Source organism: Pseudophryne corroboree, chromosome 3 (genome assembly GCF_028390025.1).
Source record: "Pseudophryne corroboree isolate aPseCor3 chromosome 3, aPseCor3.hap2, whole genome shotgun sequence".
NCBI classification, from domain to species: domain Eukaryota; kingdom Metazoa; phylum Chordata; class Amphibia; order Anura; family Myobatrachidae; genus Pseudophryne; species Pseudophryne corroboree.
This window is the reverse complement of record NC_086446.1, coordinates 104,029,667-104,052,422: the sequence shown is the minus strand read 5'-3', so window position 1 is coordinate 104,052,422 and position 22,756 is coordinate 104,029,667. Positions and strand designations below refer to the sequence as shown.

Sequence of the window (22,756 nt, the reverse complement as noted above, 5' to 3'; positions counted from 1 at the left end):
GGGGGGGGGGGGGGTTATGGTGCAAATATTGAATGATAAATAGGCCCCTAAGAGAAGATGTGATCAATATTCTCTGTGTATATTCGAGATGTGAAAAGGAACATTTTCAGGTGAATTTACTATTCTGCTCCGCTCAGGAGATGGGCTCCGATTAGAGCTCGTTCTGGTGAAGAGCTGGAAGCGGTGTGATAGTGTAATACCACGCTGCTTCCTGGTTCAGGTCCCTGGCGCACCCTGCGCATGCACGGCAGTCGGCCAGTGCATGCCTAACTGAGGGGCAATGGAGAGGAACCTGGAGGCTCCCTCTCCGTAAAAATTTGTGAAATATTACCTCATAGGTTACTATAGGGTAAAGCCATCTGGAGATGGCATTATTTTATTGGGGCCATGCTCCAGAACGCTTCACATTCCAGAGCTTGATAAATCTGACAGTTTTAGAGCCCCCATAGAAACGTATCCTGCAATAAGTTAGCACATCTAGGGCATGCCACATTTTTGCGAGTCCCCCCCCCCCCCCCCATTACTGTGGGTGACTTTATTTGTGAGTCCCCCCCATACACACACACACACACACACACACACACACACACACACACACACACACACACACACACACACACACACACACACACACACATTACTGTGGGTGACTTTATACTAAATTCAGTTCATGCTATTTTAGGGATTAATGTTAAATTAAGGTAATTCACATGAAGTGTTTTACGGTGGAGTGTTTTATAGCAGTAAAACAATGGGGTGGACAAGAGAGGAATCCAAACGAAACCCCAGTTTGACAGCTCACAAGTTTGCAGAATGAGGAGGTTTAGGAGTCCTCCTTTATATGAAAACAAATGTCTCATTTTCAAACATACTACAAATGTTTTTCCCACATTTTACAGTATAATCTTGTCAGCAAGAGAATAACTGACAATCCCAAGCCATCTTTTTTTACTGTAATACCATTATCCCAAAACATAAAGAAAAAGGTCTTAACATAAAGGTGTTGATTTCAATTGTTAGTCTTCCCAGCTGGCACTAGATGATGCCAAATGGAGCAATTCAATTGTTGCTCCATGCAGGCGCATGCAACTGGGGAAACACACTTCAGCTCGCAGCTTCCTGTGTTGCGAGCTGAAATGTGCGTAAACTCTGTTGTTTGGGAGCTCAAATGGAAGTTTGAGCGCCTTAACCTGTACTAGCCAGGTGCCAATGTGCGCATATGGGGCATGCACTCCCAATGGGGGCAACAATTGAATAGCCCCTGTGGGCGCCCAATACAGTTGAGCGCCCACAAAATGATTGAATCATGTGTAATAATTGTGGTAAAAACCCTGGCACAAGATAGTTATATTAAATGATACAATATTGCTTGACAGTTTTCACACATGAGATCAGAGCCGCATTTAGACCTCATGGGGCCCTAGGCAAGATAACGGTTTAAGGGCCCCCTCCCTCAAACCACCCATAGCACGATATTGTCATTCCTGCTTCATGCCCCTTACACTGTTTGTCATTTTTCCTCCTTATAGTAATGCCCCTTACACATAATGCCCCACACCATAATGCCCCTTATAACAATATGCCACACACAGTACTACCCCTTACACATGGCTGCCTCATTCAGCATCATACTTACAGGTTGGGAGGCTGTTTCCTATCCGGGTGCTCTTGGTTGCAGCTACCCCGCTTTCTTGTACTGCTCATTGCTCATTTTATGTGCCCATGACACTTCTCTTAATCGCTGGTACCGGCAACAAGTGGTCCCGGCATGTACTGCTCTCTCTCTCTCTCTCTCTCTCTCTCTCTATATATATATATATATACATACAGTATATATATGAGTCTGAAACAACCTGGGGTGCCACAGCGCTGACCGGACTCCATTTCTCAGAATCCCCAGCCACTGCTGGATTCTGGAAGATGTAGTTTTATTCCAGCTACCCACAACAATCTGCTCCGAGAGCACCCGGTTGAGATGTCTGCTTCCGGGGAGACAGGAGACAGCAGCTGAGAGTTCCAGTGTTCCCCAGTTTCCCTGAGCTCAGTCCTCAGCTACGCCCCACCAGACCTGCCCATGCTGTCCCTGTCACTGCAGCAGCCCAGAGATCCCCTGATCCTCTCCTGCAGCTAGCAGCCTGGGGACTCCCGATCAGGGATGGATTTCGGGGGGCCCAGCCACAGCCTTCTTGGTAACTGCCGGGCCCTAGGCAGGCGCTTAGGTTGGCTAGTGGTAAATCCTGCCCTGCATGAGAGTAGCTTTGTATCATTCCAGAAAGAGAATGATACAAATACATATAAATACAAATATATTTATTTAGCAGAGAAATAAGTAAAAGTTTTTCCTTCTTCTAAAGTGGATGCTTAACGTACCTCAAGTTGTTTACAGCTATTGATACAGAAAACTGGTGAAGTGGATTTAATTCCTTAGCATGACAGTTCTGCTGTAGTTATGGTGGGTAAGGCTTATCATAAACTCACCCTGCAGCGTTGACACCAGTCCGGTACTCACTCCAGAGATGATGTCACTTACAATCCACTCCTTCCACCTGTACTTGGGCAGCCAGTCCAATATAGGAAAAATTGATTTGATAATCAAGAGGACTCTTCTAGCTGAACAGCTGTTGGATGAGAATAATACAAAAATGAAATGCAGCACTTCTGTATTGTGCAGTCCTCTGTGGTATGTGCATTAAGCAGAGATACATTTCACCAGTCAGGGACATTTGTGTACTCAGAAAAATGGAGTGTTGCAGTGTAGTTAGCAATGGGTGTATTTATCTATTTATCAAAGGCCAAAATGGGTATTTTTACAGACAATGAGGCCTGATTAGAATCCTTCCTTGGTAGTACACTAAGGAGAAGTATCTAAAGGGAACCGGTTTAAAAGTAACCCATCAGCGTCTAAATATTTTACAGAACAGGCATAGGCAACCTGTGGCGCTCCAGCTGCTGTAGAACTACATCTCCCAGCATGCCCTGTGACTGTGTTGCTCCTTAGGAAATGCTAAAACTGTGGCAGGGCATGCTGGGAATGGGATGTGTAGAAATACAGGCAGGTACCATCAGAGAGGGTACCATCATGCAATACCATCAGAGAGGCATCTGATTGGCTCCCAATTTATTCTGCAGCAGGACAACAACCCTAAACATACAGCCAATGTTATTAGGAACTATCTTCAGCATAAAGAAGAAGAAGGAGTCCTGGAGTTATGATATGGCCCCCACAGAGCCCTGATCTCAACATCATTGAGTCTGTCTGGGATTACATGAAGAGACAGAAGGATTTGAGCAAGCCTAAACCCACAGAAGATATGTGCTTAGTTATCCAAGATGTTTGGAACAACCTCCCTGCCCAGTTCCTTCAAAAACTGTGTGCAAGTGTACCTAGAAGAATGGATGCTGTTTTTAAAGCAAAGGGTGCTCACACCAAATATTGATTTGATTTAGATTTCTCTACTGTTCATTCACTTTGCATTTTGTTAACTGATAAAAACAAACTGTTAACACTTTTATTTTTGAAAGCATTCTTACTTTGCAGCATTTTTTTTCCACACGTGTCTAACACTTTTGCACACTAATATATATGTATATATATATATATATATATATATATATATACATACATATACACACAGATGGCCCGGCACTCCACTTAAATTGATATCTTGGTCAGGAGCCCTCACAAAAGCATAACAATAGGATGTATAAGGTGCGGCACTCCGACTCCGTAAAGAAATACACAATAGTCACTAGACTTGTCAACGTTTCGGTGTAATGTTCACCGTCATCAGGATCCTGATGACGGTGAACAATACACCGAAACGTTGATAAGTCTGGTAACTATTGTGTATTACTTTACGGAGTCAGAGTGCCGCACCTTATACATTATATATATATGTATAGTGCAAAGCGGGAGTGTATTTCACAGTGACAGCATGTTAATGCAACTGCAGGGAAAACGATGATGGATGATGCGGTTACTTGCGAAGTAGACCACTTTAGAATCAAGAAGACTAAATTGCATTGTATAGTGCAATACCCTAATTTTTCCAGGAAATGTCCAAATATCACAAGACAATAGACATGAGACCCCACCACTCCCTTCATTTATGTGTTTTTCAAAAATGTATATGGCCTGAAGATATTAAAAACCAAAAACTTCTGTTCATTTCAATATTTATTAGGAGCGTAAGTGCTGATGTCTTTTTGACCCTGGTAGAGAATATCAGTATACAACTGTACCTGCAATGGCTAAGTTATCACAGAATATCAACAATGCTTCATGGAATTCAGAAGGTTTGTCAGAAGTTTTTGGACACTTAAGGGGAGATGTATCAAACCTTGGAGAGAGATATAGGGGAGTATTCAATTAAGTGCCATTTTTTTGAAAAAACTGCACTAATTTGACACATGGTATTCCATTGCGGGCGTTTTTGGCCATTTTTTAATCCATTTTTGCCTATCCCGTTTCACTATTTATTTTTGTCATATCGGCATGGGTGAAAATTGCGCTATAAACGGGCAAAAACACCCACGAATTCACCAAAACACGTGTATTGGCAGCCGGTACACATGGTTTTGACAGTGCCGTATTTTCCTACCAGTTGGAAAAACGGCACGGGCATTGAATATGTCAACTATAAATTCGACCTAAAAATGGAAGAAAAGTACCATTTTTGCGACCAAAGTGGTGGAGTTAACCAAAGCTACCAATCAGCTATGGGCAACGTCTCCATTTTATCTCTCTCCAAGGTTTGATACTTCTCCCCCTTAGACATAAGAGTGCCAGTATTACACCTAGCATGATGTTGGAAAAGGCTTATGAGGCCATTTCCAAGAAATTGAAGTTCACAATTTTACAGAGTGAGAGCTTATGTACAAATGCAGCAAATGTGACCAAAACCAGACTGTATGATACCCAGAAAATTCACAAAGGACCTGTGAGAAAATAGTACATTTTGACAGATTTTGACCACAAAATTTAAACCAACATAAACTCACCAAAAATGCTTGCCAAAGCCGCCAATTAGTAAATCTGCCCCATGCCTCAACAACAAAAATAGGACAGAACATGCTTCTAATAGGTTGTATGGATATAATTGGTCCTGTCTTTGCAAAAATTGTTCAATGCTCTTTGCAGACAGGCATATTTCCTGGACCCCTAAAGGAAGCAATTGTTAGACCTCTTCTTAAAAAACCTAATTTAGATCCCGACTGCATGACCAATTATAGACTGGTATCAAACCTTCCTTTTCTAGGAAAGGTTATTGAGTTATTGAAAGTGGTTGCAAATCAACTGGAAACCTGCCTGACAACCCATGATATCTATGATCCATTCCAATCAGAAGTCAGGAGAAGACATAGCACTGAAACAGCCCTGGTGTGTGTGTTAAATGATCTTCTGATGGCAAGAGACAGAGGTGACTGTTCAATATTAATCCTTCTGGATCTCTCTGCAGCATTTGATACCGTGGACCATGGGCTTCTGATTGAGCGACTGATACATTTTTGTGGACTGGATGGCAGTCCTAAGCTGGTTCAAATCATTTCTCACAGGCAGGTCACAGAGAGTATCGTCTGGATTATACTCATTACCACCAGTGCCATTGCCATGTGGTGTCCCACAAGGTTCTATACTATCCCCCATGCTTTTTGCAGTATACATGCTCCCGCTGGGTGAAATAATCAGGTGCCATGGACTAGTCTACCACTGCTATGCAGATAATACACAACTGTACTTGTCCTTTGCTCCGGGCACTGATAACCCAATAACAACCCTAAATGGCTGTCTAGCTGAACTCCAGGAGTGGATCAGTTGGCTGCGACTGAGCCTGGATAAAACAGAGGTCCTTATGATAGGACCGCAACATCAAAGGTCAAGACTGCAGCATAGCCAACCAACTGGACTTACACTCGGGGATTCAGAATTACAAACCACTGATCATGTGCGGAATCTTGGCGTTGTCCTGGATGGTGGCTTGACACTTAAACATCAGATATCAGCCACAATCAAATCCTCATTCTTTCACCTGAGGAACATAGCCAGAAACAAGCACTTAATTCCCTCAGATGATCTACCAAAAATCATCCATGCATTTATATCATCTCGATTAGACTACTGTAATGCCCTCTACCTTGGTCTCCCAGCAAAAGAATTGCACCGCTTACAGCTTGTGCAAAACACAACTGCAGGCTGTTAACCAACCAGCCCCGTTCTAGCCACATAACACCCATCCTCTACTCCCTTCACTGGCTACCTGTAAGATGGCAAATCATCTTCAAGATTGGCTTACTGAGCTTCAAAGCACTACATGACCAGGGCCCAAAGTACCTGAAGCAGCTACTGACCCCATACTGCCTCACTCGATTACTGCGATCTGTAGATGAAGACTTTTAGCAGTACCTAGAATCTCCCGTAATTCATCTGGGGGTCGAGCTTTTAGTCATGCGGCTCCGACTCTATGGAACTCACTTCCCCGCACAGTGTGAGAGGCCCCAACTATAGAATCCTTCAAAAGTAGACTCAAGACTTTCCTGTTTACTCAAGCATTTCCATAATGTCCGTTTAGTATCTACATGCTTCTGTATTCTATGAAAAGCTATTCTGTACTTCATTATTTTCTGTACTATATTATGCTATGTATCTGTTAAGCGCCTTTAGTCCTATTGGAGAAAGAGCACTATGGCTTGGATTGGCAGAGTTACATCTGAATTTACAATTTTTTTTTAGGGAAGCGGACTAGTAGAAAAGTTGCCCAAATAAACAAAATAAATCAGCTTCTGCCTATCATTTGATAGAATACACTTGATAAATAATACCTCAATGCTGATTTGCTAAGGGTAAATTCTCCACTTATCCACTTCTCTACTCTTTTCACTGCTTGATCTCCCGGGATGCGTTTATGTGATCGGCAGGGTCACAATACCGAATATCCCACCAATCGGCATGCCGACCAACAGGGACTATTCCCACTCGTGGATGTCCACAACACCCATAGAGTGGGAATAGAACCTGTGGCAAGCACCAGTGGCGTAAGTTCATCCCAGTTACCCGGAGGCAAGATAAATGTTGGTGCCCCCCTATTTCCTATATTAAGATAAATATGTGTGTGTGTGTGTGTGTGTGTGTGTGTGTGTGTGTATGGAGTGTTCTGAAAAAAATGTATATATATACTGTATTGATCTTTTATTTTAAATCACACATTTCTTAGCAGTCATACCCAGGATTAGAACCCATGGCCTGTTACACTAACAGCAGACACTTTACTGATGGAGTTATTTGCTCCTGTATAGGAAGTATGAGAATTCTAACTATATGAAGTTACATGTAATTGTCAGAGAAGTATCATCATATAGTTAAAATTCTCATATTTCCTATACAGGAGCAAATAGCTCCATCAGTAAAGTGTCTGCTTCCAGTGTAATAGGTCGTGGGTCCTAATCCTGGGTGTGACACTTGTAAAATGTGTATCTACAGTATAATAAAGAGGGTGTGGTTTGTAAGGTGCAGGGACCAGTGAGGAAGTCGGCCACTGAAAAGATAGCGGCAGCTACTGTATCAATTAACTTAATTCAATGAAGTCACAGAATGGGAGGAGAGGTACCCCCCTTCAGAGCAGGAGCCCGGCGGCAGATGACTCCGTTGCCTCCCAGAGTTCTGCCTCTGGCAAGCGCAGCAAGCCACCGAGCCCGAAAGGAGCTTCGTTGTGCTCCCCCCCCCCCAAGGCGGCCATCCAACAGCTGGGATCCCGAGGTAGGTATTGTGACTGGCGGTTTCCTGACCGCTGGTCACACATACAGAACCCGATCTCCCCCCATGTTTGTCAAAAATCAATGCTGCCTAAAACCACATGAACCTTATGCCAACCAATTTGGTGTGGGAGTTGATCACATTTGAATGTATTTGGGCTCTTCGTCAACTATGAATCAACCATAAACTGTTTGTGGGCACCTGTCCAACAATCAAAGCTTGTTTGAAACTGGCTCATGCAACGGGACAATGAACCTAGGAATACAAGCAAATCTACAATTGACGGGCTGAAGAAGAAGAAAAGAGTCAATGTTTTTGAAAGTCTTGACCTCAACCACATGTAGATGCTGTAGAGTGGCCTCTGAGTCTAGAGAGCTGTGTTTAAATGAAGGTCTTAAAAAAAAGTAAAACATTGGCCCTCATTCCGAGTTGTTCGCTCGGTAAATTTCATCGCATCGCAGCGATTTTCCGCTTAGTGCGCATGCGCAATGTCCGCACTGCGACTGCGCCAAGTAAATTTGCTATGAAGTTAGGATTTTTACTCACGGCTTTTTCTTCGCTCAGGCGATCGTAGTGTGATTGACAGGAAATGGGTGTTTCTGGGCGGAAACAGGCCGTTTTATGGGCGTGTGGGAAAAAACGCTACCGTTTCCGGAAAAAACGCAGGAGTGGCTGGAGAAACGGGGGAGTGTCTGGGCGAACGCTGGGTGTGTTTGTGACGTCAAACCAGGAACGACAAGCACTGAACTGATCGCAGATGCCGAGTAAGTCTGAAGCTACTCTGAAACTGCTAAGAAGTTTGTAATCGCAAAATTGCGAATACGTCGTTCGCAATTTTAAGATGCTAAGATTCACTCCCAGTAGGCGGCGGCTTAGCGTGAGCAACTCTGCTAAAATCGCCTTGCGACCGAACAACTCGGAATGACCTCCATTAAACGAATGTGATTTGGTAAGAAAGGAGTGATCCACAATTCCTCCAAAAAACTCTTATGAAAAATGATTACTTCAATTTATTACCGCTTAAGCTAGCTTAGCTACTTAACATACTGAACCATGGTGTAGGTACTTTTTCACACATGGCTTCTTCATGTTGACTTGATTTGGTTGTATAGATAATGACAAAGTGAATGTATTATGAAAGTTTGATTTATTACATTTTAGAACTTCAGTTATGATATTTAAAGCACTGTTTTGAAACAGTTTGTACTTTATTTTCCACGTGACTATATGAAAAAAGAAAGGCATTCTAGATGGGCCAAGAGGTTCTCATCTGCCATCAAATTATTTTTTAAATGTTTCTATGTATGTACTAATGTATCTTTTAGCAATCACTTGCTACGTATATTCTGACACTGACAGTTATGTAGCTGATTGCTTCAAAGCAAGCAACATTCTATCAATGTTTGTTACTCTTTAATGACTATATGATGCCAATGAAACAGCTTTATGGTCAATTCATAGTTAAATATTAACTCAATCAAAAGTTATTTTATATCATTACTTACATTCTTCTTCTCTTTGCCTGTTTACATTTGACTGGCTTATTTACCACTAAAGAAAAGAGCAATCTATGTACAGGACAGTTAAGGCAAGTAATACTTTTCAGAGTCTATGGAGTCTGTGTACTAAGGGGGTTCTTCGCAGCGGTGCGAACGGGTCGGTTCTGCGCATGCGCGGCGGCCGCAATGCGCAGGCGCATCGTTCCCCAGCGACGGCCGTCGCTGGGCAACGACGGCCGTCGCTGGGCAACGACAAGAAGACCGAAGAAAGAGATCGCTACCGCAATCGCAAGAAGATTGACAGGAGGATAGTGTTCCAGAGCATCAACTGACCGTTTTCTGGGAGTGGTGCGGCGAACGCAGGCATGTTCAGGCGTTTGGAGGGCGGATGTCGGACGTCAATTCCGGGACCTGCAACGCTGGATTCATCGCACAGGGTAAGTAACTCTTATCGTGGTCTTGTTCTACACAAAACTTTTTTAGCATAGCAGGGCTGCACAAGCGATCACAGCCTTGCTATGCAAAAAAATCCTCCCCCATAAGCGGCGTCTAGTTGATCGCACAGGCAGCAAAAAATTGCTATGTGCGATCAACTCGGAATGACTCCCTAAGTCCTTGAGAGTGAACGGAGATAAAGTACCAACCAACCAACCAGCTCCGCACTGCCATGTTAGAGCTATTTATCTGTTATAGAGCCTTGCTATAACTAATACCCCTTTTACACCACCTGAAATATCCCAGGATTTTGCACGGGAGCGCGCAAAATCCCGAGACTGCAGGTGGTGTAAAAGGGTCACTTCAGGTCCACTTTCCCGGGAATCCAGCCCGGCACATACGCAGGGTTGGACACGGGTAAGACCTGGGAAGGAGGCGGTGGCATGGCAAACCTCCCGTACCGCAGTGTCCGGCGGGCGGTCGGAAGGCTCGGGGTCACGGCGCACGCTGTCTATGCAGACAGCGGTGCCGTGCTGGTTGCCATGCTGCAGCTGGCGACATGGCACATGCTGTCTATGCAGACAGCAGCGACATGTCTGGTGCCTGGAAGTGCCGGAGGCTGGGGGCAGCACAGCAGCTTCCAGATTGCTGTGCTTGCCCCCGGCGAGACGCTCCAGAGTCCCAATCTGCAGTGTGGGCCGGCGCTTGGAGATGACATCATCTCTAAGCGCCGGCCCACAAGACACTGCACCCGGGTGCAGTGTAAATGGTGCCGATCCGGGAATATCCCGGATCGGCACTGCAGTGAAATGGGGGGAGTCCCGGGTCTGACACGGCTTGGAACCGTGTTCCAAATCCTGGGTCAGACCTGGAATTTTGGTGTAAAAGGGGTATCAGTTAGCTTGGAATATCAGGGCCGTAACTAGATGTGTGCGGGGCACTGTAGGCAGCACTTGTCAATTATCTATTTTAATTACTTTCACTTGCAGCTTCACCCTTTTTGAAGCCTAGCAACTCCTGACTGTCCCTGTCTCCTACCCCCACCCCTTCCGTTGCTGATTCCTATACAACATTCATGAACTTAACTTAATAGTTCTTTGTTATTCAGTCACACTGGGTCAGATTTATAAAGCCTGGTGAAGTGATAAATTGTACGGTGATATCGTACCAGCCAATTAGCTCCTAACTACCATGTCACAGGCTGGGTTTGAAAAAAGACAGTTAGGAGCTGCCTGGCTGGTGCTTTATCACTTCACCAGGCTTAATAAATCTTCCCCACTGTCCTTTATAACATATTAAGATGCTGACATACCCGGGATTCAAACACACTGTCTGTGGCATTGCAGTCAGACACTCTATTCATTGAGCTACTCTATCTGCCCTTACATAGAAATCTAGAGAATTCTAAGCTGGAGAATTCTAACAATTTGAAACTTACCTTGTACGTTGTGAAAAAATGATCAGCATTGCAGCTGAGCAGATCTATGTAGTGTTTGGCTGCAAGGGATTGGATGTGTGGCTGCACACTACACAGATCTGTTCAATTGCAATGCTGATTATTTTTTACAAAGTACAAGTTGATTCATATTGTTAGGAATATCATAGTTTCTATGCAGGATCAAATAGACCTATGGGTAGGGTATTGGACTGGAATGCAACAGGTTACAGGTTTGAATCCTTGGTATGGCAGTATATTGAAATGTATTATTTAATAAAGGGTATTGTAACTAACTAACTAACTAACTGACTAACTAACAGCGAGCTCTCATGCTAAGTGCACGAATGTGGTATAAAGAGGATTTGTGTCCAAATACATTCTCTTGCAATGTTCTGTAAATGTGTGAAGGGGCATTATAGCATGGGCTTTCTCTCGGATCAATTTTGTCATTCCCCTTCTATTTTGTTTTCAACAACACATATGGCTGTAAATAGATAATGTAAAGGAGACAGAACCAGTAGTCATTTCAGTAGTGTAAAAATTGACCCCCACCCCCCAAATAGTCAGAATTATTACTGGGAAAAGAACGTTGTATGGGTGTAATGGGGCCTAATTTGATCCATCTTTCCAGTCATCATTATTGAGATATATGTTGAAACTTGGAGGAAAAGGTAGAAAAAGTCCTTTATGCCTTATCAAGTAACCAGTTGTATGTTGGGAACAAGCTTTAATGTGTTTCAAGCAGTCCTCTTCACCCAGACAACGTGCCCTAAGATGTGCACAATGACATGCAGGATAGGCAAGCTTGTTGCTCCTAGGAACCAGCAACTATCAGAGACACAACAATGCTGGCCACAGTCCTGGGAGGATGGGTTGGGAGGGACAAAGCTCAAGTGGGTAGGTTGGAGAATGTACAATTGTGTAGAACGATGAACGAAGGTGGATCTGATAGCTGGAGTTGAATGGTTAGGGAAGTGTATACTCATGAGGGAAAAACTCATGTTGGCCTTTTGACCTGTCGACCTAGCACATGTCGACCTATAAACCCTGTCGACCTAGTGACTGTCGACCTATAGTGGTCGACCCAAACATTGTCAACCTTGACAGTGTCGATCTTCAGACCGGATGCCCAAAATTCTACACTCAGTATCCCATAATGACAATTTAAAAAAAGTATTTTGAGATTTTTGCAAATTTATTACAAATAAAAAACTACGAAATCACATGTACATAAGTATTCACAGCCTTTGCTCAATACTTTGTTGATGCACCTTTGGCAGCAATTACAGCCTCATGTCTATTTGAATATGATGCCACAAGCTTGGCACACCTGTCTTTGGGCAGTTTCGCCCATTCCTCTTTGCAGCACCTCTCCAGCTCCATCAGGTTGGATGGGAAGCGTCGGTGCACAGCCATTTTCATTTCTCTCCAGAGATGTTCAATCTGATTCAAGTCTGGGCTCTGGCTGGGCCACTCAAGGACATTCACAGAGTTGTCCTGAAGCCACTCCTTTGATATCTTGGCTGTGTGCTTAGGGTCGTTGTCCTGCTGAAAGACGAACCGTCGCCCCAGTCTGAGGTCAAGAGAACGCTGGAGCAGGTTTTCATCCAGTATGTCTCTGTACATTGCTGCATTAATCTATCCCTCTATTCTGACTAGTCTCCCAGTTCCTGACGCTGAAAAACATCCCCACAGCATGATGCTGCCACCACAAATGCTTCACTGTAGGGATGGTATTGGCCTGGTGATGAGCGGTGCCTGGTTTCCTCTAAACATGGCGCCTGGCATTCACGCCAAAGAGTTCAATCTTTGTCTCATCAGACAGAGAATTTTCTTTCTCATGGTTTGAGAGTCCTTCAGGTGTATTTTGGCAAACTCCAGGTGGGCTACCATGTGCTTTTTTACTAAGGAGTGGCTTCCATCTGGCCACTCTACCATACAGGTCTGATTGGTAGATTGCTGAAGAGTTGTCCTTCTGGAAGGTTCTCCTCTCTCCACAGAGGAATGCTGTAGTTCTGACAGAGTGACCATTGGGTTCTTGGTCACCTCCCTGACTAGGGTTCTTCTCCCCCGATCGCTCAGTTTAGATGGCCAGCTAGGAAGAGTCCTGGTGGTTCCGAACTTCTTCCATTTACGGATGATGGAGGCCACTGTGCTCATTGGGACCTTCAAAGCAGCAGATATTTTTCTGTACCCTTCCCCAATCCTGTCTTGGAGGTCTACAGACAATTCCTTTGACTTCATGCTTGGTTTAGCTCAGACATGCACTGTCAAGTGTGGGACCATATATAGACAGGTGTGTGCCTTTCCAAATCATGTCCAATCAACTGAATTTACCACAGGTGGACTCCAATTAAGCTGTAGGAACATCTCAAGGATGAGCAGTGGAAACAGGATGCACCTGAGCACAATTTTGAGCTTCATGGCAAAGGCTGTAAATACTTATGTACATGTGATTTCTTCGTTTTTTATTTTTAATAAATTCGCAAAAATCTTAAAAAAACTTTTTTCATGTTGTCATTATGGGTTATTGTATGTAGAATTTTGAGGGAAAAAATACATTTATTCCAGTTTCAAATAAGGCTGTAACATAACAAAATGTGGAAAAAGTGAAGCACTGTGAATACTTTCCAGATGCACTGTAGGTTCAAGCTTTGTGTCAAGAAACTTTACACTGGTCTTGTCTCTTCCCCCTCCCCCATTTTGTTTCTCAACGTTCCAATAAGGTCTGCTCCTCTCTTTATCCAATGAATTGTCAAAGTACTCAGTGTACGGGTCATGGAGGGCCCCAAGCAGCACACAGTACCACCCCCTTGGCTTCCACTGCAGATCCCCATATAGTCTGAGCCCTCGCCATAGCAGTTTATCATCAGATGAAAAAGTTGGGGGTCTACAAGTCTGAGGATCTCACATCACTGCTTCATCATTTTGTTCACACATTAGTTTTGATTTATATATTATTTGGATGCTCTATTGCGCTACGCTTAATATGATACTGTACATTGTTAACTGGGATGCTCCCTCTATTGTATTTTGGAAATTTGGATGCTCTCTGTACTAATTTGAAGTCACCGAAATGTTCTCTGTACTGTATGTCGGTCATGTGAGTGCTCTCTTTGCTGTATGGCAGAGACATAGATGTTTTCTGTACTTCATAGGGGGTCATTGGGATGTTCTCTGTACTGTATGTTGGTACTGTGAATGCTCCCTGTACTCTGTGTAGACAGATGTCTGCTTTCTGCACTTAATGGCAGTATGTTGTTTCTCTCTACTATATGGGGCCATATGGGTGATCTCTGTACTCTATTGAAGTCACTGTTCTACTCTCTGTACTGTGTTAGGCTCCGTCCTATGGTTGAGTTATGAATTTATGAGAGGGAGAGGCAGATGCACTAAGCCTTGAAGAGTGCTAAAGTGGAGAGAGATAAACTACCCACCAATCAGCTCCTAACTGTCCTTTTTCAAACACAGCCTGTAACATGACAGTTGTGAGCTGATTGGCTGGTGTTTTTTCTCTTTCCACTTTATCTCTTTCAAAAGCTTAGGGGTACATTTACTAAGCAGTGATAAGAGCGGAGAAGTGAGCCAGTGGAGAAATTTCCCCATCAACCAATCAGCAGCTCTGTATCATTTTATAGTATGCAAATTATAGGTGTTACTTCCGTGCTGATTGGTTGCCATGGGCAACTTCTCCACTAGCTCACTTCTTCGCTCTTATCACTGCTTAGTAAATGTACCCCTTAGTCCCTGGAGAGAGAAGTGAGAGAGTGCTTATGGTGTACAAAATGTAATGAAACTGTGCCAAAGCAACTAATATGGGGGCATCTGGACAATATATGTTACATTAGTCTTTTATTATTGAAGTTATTTTTTACATTACCCAAATTCCCCCCTAGAAATGTACTTCCATGCACAGATGTGTCCCCATACACCTTTTCTATTTTGCTCAATGTGGCACGCCATGCATAGCACGACTAAGAAGGGCGTTCCGAGTTGATCGCTAGCTGCCGTTGTTTGCTGTGTAGTGATCAGTGTAAAAAATGGCTTTTCTGCGCATGCGTATGCACCGCAATGCGCACGCGCAATGTACGGATACAAATTTCTTTGTGGTTTTGCACAGGTTCTAGCGAATCTTTCAGTTGCACGGCACAACGCAGGATGATTGACATGAAGTGGGCGTTTCTGGGTGTCAACTGACCGTTTTCAGGGAGTGTTTGGAAAAATGCAGGCGTGCCAGGGAAAATGCAGGCAGGGCTGGGCGAACGCTGGGCGGGTGTGTGGGGTCAAAAGCCATCCCTCCAACGTTAGAATCATCGCACACAAAGAGTAAGTTCACGGCTGGTCTTGCTTTGCACAAAATGTTTTTGCAGGCGCTCTGCTGCACAGGCGTTCGCACTTTTGCAAAGCGAAAATACACTCCCCAGTGGGCGGCAGCAATGCATTTGCACGGCTGCAAAAAACAAACTGCTAGCGAGCGAACAACTCGGAATGACCACCTAAGCTTTTTTCTATGAGTAGCGAGTGGATGCACATTAACCTCCCAGCCAACAGAAGAATCGCCCATTCACCCCCCCCCCCCTCATTTTAGCCAGCCAAAGGCTTGACTACCCCTGGGTCCACCTGAAGCTCTGCCCCCAAGCCACCTGAGGCTCTGACAGTTCTTCTCCCAGGTTATGCTAAGCTTCACCTTGGAGTTAACAAAAGCACGGGTCATCTGATGCACATATTAGATCCCACTGCAAGTTCAGCCCTGCAAAGAGCTTCCAAGCAGCTCTCTAAGAATTGGAAATAGCAAAGACTTTCTGGAAGGTTAGACTGTTACTCATGCCAGTTCCCCGATAATAAAAAAAGGAAGTGTTTGTGGGGTTGGGGCTGTGTCTGCCTAAACCTTTGCATTAGAAAATAAGTTGTTTATATCAGTGTGTGTCAGATGGAATGTTTCCTAGACTCCCTGGACAGAAATACATTCATAATTTGATTAGTTTTCCCTTTGAACCTGCTGATCAATATTTTCATGTGGGGTCCCCATTGTTAATCCAGTAGTCAGTGTGGTGCTCTCTGTATTATGAGGCAGTCTCTGTAATGCTCTCTGCATTATATGGTGATCACTGTAATGCTCTCTGTATTAAATGGTAATCGCTGCAACTCTCTCTCCATTATATGGTGGTCACTGTGATGCTCTCTACATTAAATGGCAATCACTGCAATGCTCTCTGTATTATATAGAGGTCACTGGTTTACATGCATCCACAAGTCTGCATAGCCCACAAGTCTGTTGACATGCCCTCACTGAACTTAACCTACTCTGCTTTGTTGATACGAGGGCTCTTTAAGAAATAAGGTAACAAGACCTCTAATTGTGTAAATTAATTCAACTCCTACATACAGTATACAGATAATTAATAGTATGGCCTTGGTACAGATTCTTTTTTCACATAGTACCCATACTTGTCTAAGCATTTGTTCCAACGTTACACCAAGGCATCTATCCCGGCATAGAAGAAATCAGTGTCAAGGGCCCAAAGCTAGAACATGACAGCTTGCTGAACTTCGCCATCAGTTGTGAATCGCCTTCCGCCCAGGTGCTTTTTCAGTGGTCCAAAGATATTTAAATCACAGACTGCCAGGTCAGGACTGCAAGGAGGATGGTCCAGTACCACCCAATGGTAGCCCACAACAACTCACGTCTGTCCTGACGAAGCTGTCAGTGTAACGGCGGAACACGCGTGTGGGCAGCGTGTGTCCGCGTGTCATCTATGCCCGTTCTCTATTATGAAATGATTGTTTAAACCAGTGCTAATGGATTATTATATCCAAATGTAGATACTCAGTCCTGCTCTTTAGTTAACAGCTCAGTGCAAGTGCTACTCGTGCCAGGCTAATTGCTAGACACTCTGAATTTAAGAGAGGGACGATAGCTGTGTTAATGTAGCAGACTTATGTTGTTTATTTAGGTCAGTGAACTAGGAGTGATATTAGGCTCTGTAGTGCAAAGCAAGAGATAGATGCAGTTACGCTTCCAAGCTTATTCTTGAAGCTATTTAGCAGTTATGCAGAAGCACCCATGATATAATCAGCGGCAGACGAGTGTAATCAACACTAGGGATCTGCACTGCTATTACTCAGACAAACAGATTTGATAAATTGTTATATTAAGTGCTATATACTTTCACATTTTATATCAGGAAGATACAGGCTGAGTTAATTCAGCAGACGTGTGGTGCATATTCATGTCAGCAACCTGGGAGTAGTGTGAGGTTTCTGTGATTCAATCTATAAGATAAACATGCAACATTGTTTCAAAGCTATTTCCCACAGCTGCTCAGCAGCCACATTGAAACATTTATGATACAATCTGGCAAATACAACTATAAGAAATACCTTAGTATCAACTTATGTAACCACACAGCGAACACACTGATGCCACAGAGATTATACAAATCATAATAACAAAACTGGCATTATTAAGTAAATCAGAGATGTTTATATTCTCAGTGGTGGCAATGATGATAGATATTTAATCCCTACTTTCGAACATACCTGCCCTCCAGGGATATACTGTATAATTGTGAATAGCTGACCAACACAGCAATTTGTCATAAATCTGAATATATTAACACTGAGGAGTGGAAGAGATATTTATCTCTTACATTCAATTTATTAATTGTACATGCTACTATTATCTAGAGATGAGCGGGTTCGGTTTCTCTGAATCCGAACCCGCTTCATGTTTTTTTTCACGGGTCCGAGCGACTCGGATCTTCCCGCCTTGCTCGGTTAACCCGAGCGCGCCCGAACGTCATCATGACGCTGTCGGATTCTCGCGAGGCTCGGATTCTATCGCGAGACTCGGATTCTATATAAGGAGCCGCGCGTCGCCGCCATTTTCACACGTGCATTGAGATTGATAGGGAGAGGACGTGGCTGGCGTCCTCTCCATTTAGATTATAAGAGACTGAGAGAGATTTACTGGAGCTGACTAGGAGGAGTACTGTTACTGTAGAAGTGTAGAGACTGAGTGGAGAGAGTTTACTAGTGAGGACAGTGCAGTTTACTTTATAATCCGTTCTCTGCCTGAAAAAAGCGATACACAGCACACAGTGACTCAGTCACATACCATATCTGTGTGCACTGCTCAGGCTCAGGCCAGTGTGCTGCATCATCTATTATCTATATATAATATTATATATCTGTCTGACTGCTCAGCTCACACAGCTTATAATTGTGGGGGAGACTGGGGAGCACTGCAGTGCCAGTTATAGGTTATAGCAGGAGCCAGGAGTACATAATATATTATATAGTGAGTGACCACCAGACACACAGTGCAGTTTATTTAATATATCCGTTCTCTGCCTGAAAAAAGCGATACACACAGTGACTCAGTCAGTCACATACCATATCTGTGTGCACTGCTCAGGCTCAGGCCAGTGTGCTGCATCATCTATATATATTATATATCTGTCTGACTGCTCAGCTCACACAGCTTATAATTGTGGGGGAGACTGGGGAGCACTACTGCAGTGCCAGTTATAGGTTATAGCAGGAGCCAGGAGTACATATTATATTAAAATTAAACAGTGCACACTTTTGCTGCAGGAGTGCCACTGCCAGTGTGACTGACCAGTGACCTGACCACACTGACCACCAGTATAGTTAGTAGTATACTTATATTGTGATTGCCTGAAAAAGTTAAACACTCGTCGTGTGACTTCACTTGTGTGTTTTTTTTTTTTTATTCTATAAAAATAAAACTCATTCTGCTGACAGACAGTGTCCAGCAGGTCCGTCATTATATAATATATAATATATACCTGTCCGGCTGCAGTAGTGATATATATATATTTTTTATATCATTTATCATCCAGTCGCAGCAGACACAGTACGGTAGTTCACGGCTGTGGCTACCTCTGTGTCTCTGCACTCGGCAGGCAGTCCGTCCATAATTGTAATACCACCTAACCGTGGATTTTTTTCATTCTTCTTTATACATACATAGTTACATAGACATCTTCTCTTTATCAACCAGTCTATATTAGCTGCAGACACAGTACAGTACGGTAGTTCACGGCTGTGGCTACCTCTGTGTCTGCACTCGGCAGGCAGTCCGTCCATAATTGTATACCACCTAACCGTGGTTTTTTTTCATTCTTCTTTATACATACATAGTTACATAGACATCTTCTCTTTATCAACCAGTCTATATTAGCTGCAGACACAGTACAGTACGGTAGTTCACGGCTGTGGCTACCTCTGTGTCTGCACTCGGCAGGCAGTCCGTCCATAATTGTATACCACCTAACCGTGGATTTTTTTCAGTCTTCTTTATACATACATAGTTACATAGACATCTTCTCTTTATCAACCAGTCTATATTAGCTGCAGACACAGTACAGTACGGTAGTTCACGGCTGTGGCTACCTCTGTGTCTGCAGTCGGCAGGCAGTCCATAATTGTATACTAGTATCCTTCTCCATTGTTTACCTGAGGTGCCTTTTAGTTGTGCCTATTAAAATATGGAGAACAAAAATGTTGAGGTTCCAAAATTAGGGAAAGATCAAGATCCACTTCCACCTGGTGCTGAAGCTGCTGCCACTAGTCATGGCCGAGACGATGAAATGCCAGCAACGTCGTCTGCCAAGGCCGATGCCCAATGTCATAGTACAGAGCATGTCAAATCCAAAACACCAAATATCAGAAAAAAAAGGACTCCAAAACCTAAAATAAAATTGTCGGAGGAGAAGCGTAAACTTGCCAATATGCCATTTACCACACGGAGTGGCAAGGAACGGCTGAGGCCCTGGCCTATGTTCATGGCTAGTGGTTCAGCTTCACATGAGGATGGAAGCACTCAGCCTCTCGCTAGAAAAATGAAAAGACTCAAGCTGGCAAAAGCAGCACAGCAAAGAACTGTGCATTCTTCGAAATCCCAAATCCACAAGGAGAGTCCAATTGTGTCGGTTGCGATGCCTGACCTTCCCAACACTGGACGTGAAGAGCATGCGCCTTCCACCATTTGCACGCCCCCTGCAAGTGCTGGAAGGAGCACCCGCAGTCCAGTTCCTGATAGTCAGATTGAAGATGTCAGTGTTGAAGTACACCAGGATGAGGAGGATATGGGTGTTGCTGGCGCTGGGGAGGAAATTGACCAGGAGGATTCTGATGGTGAGGTGGTTTGTTTAAGTCAGGCACCCGGGGAGACACCTGTTGTCCGTGGGAGGAATATGGCCGTTGACATGCCAGGTGAAAATACCAAAAAAATCAGCTCTTCGGTGTGGAGGTATTTCACCAGAAATGCGGACAACAGGTGTCAAGCCGTGTGTTCCCTTTGTCAAGCTGTAATAAGTAGGGGTAAGGACGTTAACCACCTCGGAACATCCTCCCTTATACGTCACCTGCAGCGCATTCATAATAAGTCAGTGACAAGTTCAAAAACTTTGGGTGACAGCGGAAGCAGTCCACTGACCAGTAAATCCCTTCCTCTTGTAACCAAGCTCACGCAAACCACCCCACCAACTCCCTCAGTGTCAATTTCCTCCTTCCCCAGGAATGCCAATAGTCCTGCAGGCCATGTCACTGGCAATTCTGACGAGTCCTCTCCTGCCTGGGATTCCTCCGATGCATCCTTGCGTGTAACGCCTACTGCTGCTGGCGCTGCTGTTGTTGCCGCTGGGAGTCGATGGTCATCCCAGAGGGGAAGTCGTAAGCCCACTTGTACTACTTCCAGTAAGCAATTGACTGTTCAACAGTCCTTTGCGAGGAAGATGAAATATCACAGCAGTCATCCTACTGCAAAGCGGATAACTGAGGCCTTGACAACTATGTTGGTGTTAGACGTGCGTCCGGTATCCGCCGTTAGTTCACAGGGAACTAGACAATTTATTGAGGCAGTGTGCCCCCGTTACCAAATACCATCTAGGTTCCACTTCTCTAGGCAGGCGATACCGAGATTGTACACGGACGTCAGAAAAAGACTCACCAGTGTCCTAAAAAATGCAGTTGTACCCAATGTCCACTTAACCACGGACATGTGGACAAGTGGAGCAGGGCAGGGTCAGGACTATATGACTGTGACAGCCCACTGGGTAGATGTATGGACTCCCGCCGCAAGAACAGCAGCGGCGGCACCAGTAGCAGCATCTCGCAAACGCCAACTCTTTCCTAGGCAGGCTACGCTTTGTATCACCGCTTTCCAGAATACGCACACAGCTGAAAACCTCTTACGGCAACTGAGGAAGATCATCGCGGAATGGCTTACCCCAATTGGACTCTCCTGTGGATTTGTGGCATCGGACAACGCCAGCAATATTGTGTGTGCATTAAATATGGGCAAATTCCAGCACGTCCCATGTTTTGCACATACCTTGAATTTGGTGGTGCAGAATTTTTTAAAAAACGACAGGGGCGTGCAAGAGATGCTGTCGGTGGCCAGAAGAATTGCGGGACACTTTCGGCGTACAGGCACCACGTACAGAAGACTGGAGCACCACCAAAAACTACTGAACCTGCCCTGCCATCATCTGAAGCAAGAAGTGGTAACGAGGTGGAATTCAACCCTCTATATGCTTCAGAGGTTGGAGGAGCAGCAAAAGGCCATTCAAGCCTATACAATTGAGCACGATATAGGAGGTGGAATGCACCTGTCTCAAGTGCAGTGGAGAATGATTTCAACGTTGTGCAAGGTTCTGATGCCCTTTGAACTTGCCACACGTGAAGTCAGTTCAGACACTGCCAGCCTGAGTCAGGTCATTCCCCTCATCAGGCTTTTGCAGAAGAAGCTGGAGGCATTGAAGAAGGAGCTAAAAGGGAGCGATTCCGCTAGGCATGTGGGACTTGTGGATGCAGCCCTTAATTCGCTTAACAAGGATTCACGGGTGGTCAATCTGTTGAAATCAGAGCACTACATTTTGGCCACCGTGCTCGATCCTAGATTTAAAGCCTACCTTGGATCTCTCTTTCCGGCAGACACAAGTCTGCTGGGGTTGAAAGACCTGCTGGTGACAAAATTGTCAAGTCAAGCGGAACGCGACCTGTCAACATCTCCTCCTTCACATTCTCCCGCAACTGGGGGTGCGAGGAAAAGGCTCAGAATTCCGAGCCCACCCGCTGGCGGTGATGCAGGGCAGTCTGGAGCGACTGCTGATGCTGACATCTGGTCCGGACTGAAGGACCTGACAACGATTACGGACATGTCGTCTACTGTCACTGCATATGATTCTCTCAACATTGAAAGAATGGTGGAGGATTATATGAGTGACCGCATCCAAGTAGGCACGTCACACAGTCCGTACTTATACTGGCAGGAAAAAGAGGCAATTTGGAGGCCCTTGCACAAACTGGCTTTATTCTACCTAAGTTGCCCTCCCACAAGTGTGTACTCCGAAAGAGTGTTTAGTGCCGCCGCTCACCTTGTCAGCAATCGGCGTACGAGGTTACATCCAGAAAATGTGGAGAAGATGATGTTCATTAAAATGAATTATAATCAATTCCTCCGCGGAGACATTGACCAGCAGCAATTGCCTCCACAAAGTACACAGGGAGCTGAGATGGTGGATTCCAGTGGGGACGAATTGATAATCTGTGAGGAGGGGGATGTACACGGTGATATATCGGAGGGTGAAGATGAGGTGGACATCT

General features: G+C 44.5%; 1 protein-coding gene across 1 annotated transcript in view; it reads right to left on the bottom strand.

The window, feature by feature from the left end:
- LOC135054898 (pendrin-like) overlaps positions 1 to 22,756 on the bottom strand; it is a 172,479-nt gene that overhangs the window by 123,701 nt on the left and 26,022 nt on the right. Inside the window, exon 2 of the mRNA XM_063958356.1 lies at positions 2,479 to 2,618. Within this exon, the coding sequence (XP_063814426.1) occupies positions 2,479 to 2,618 (140 nt within the window). The remainder of the gene's footprint in view (positions 1 to 2,478; positions 2,619 to 22,756) is intronic.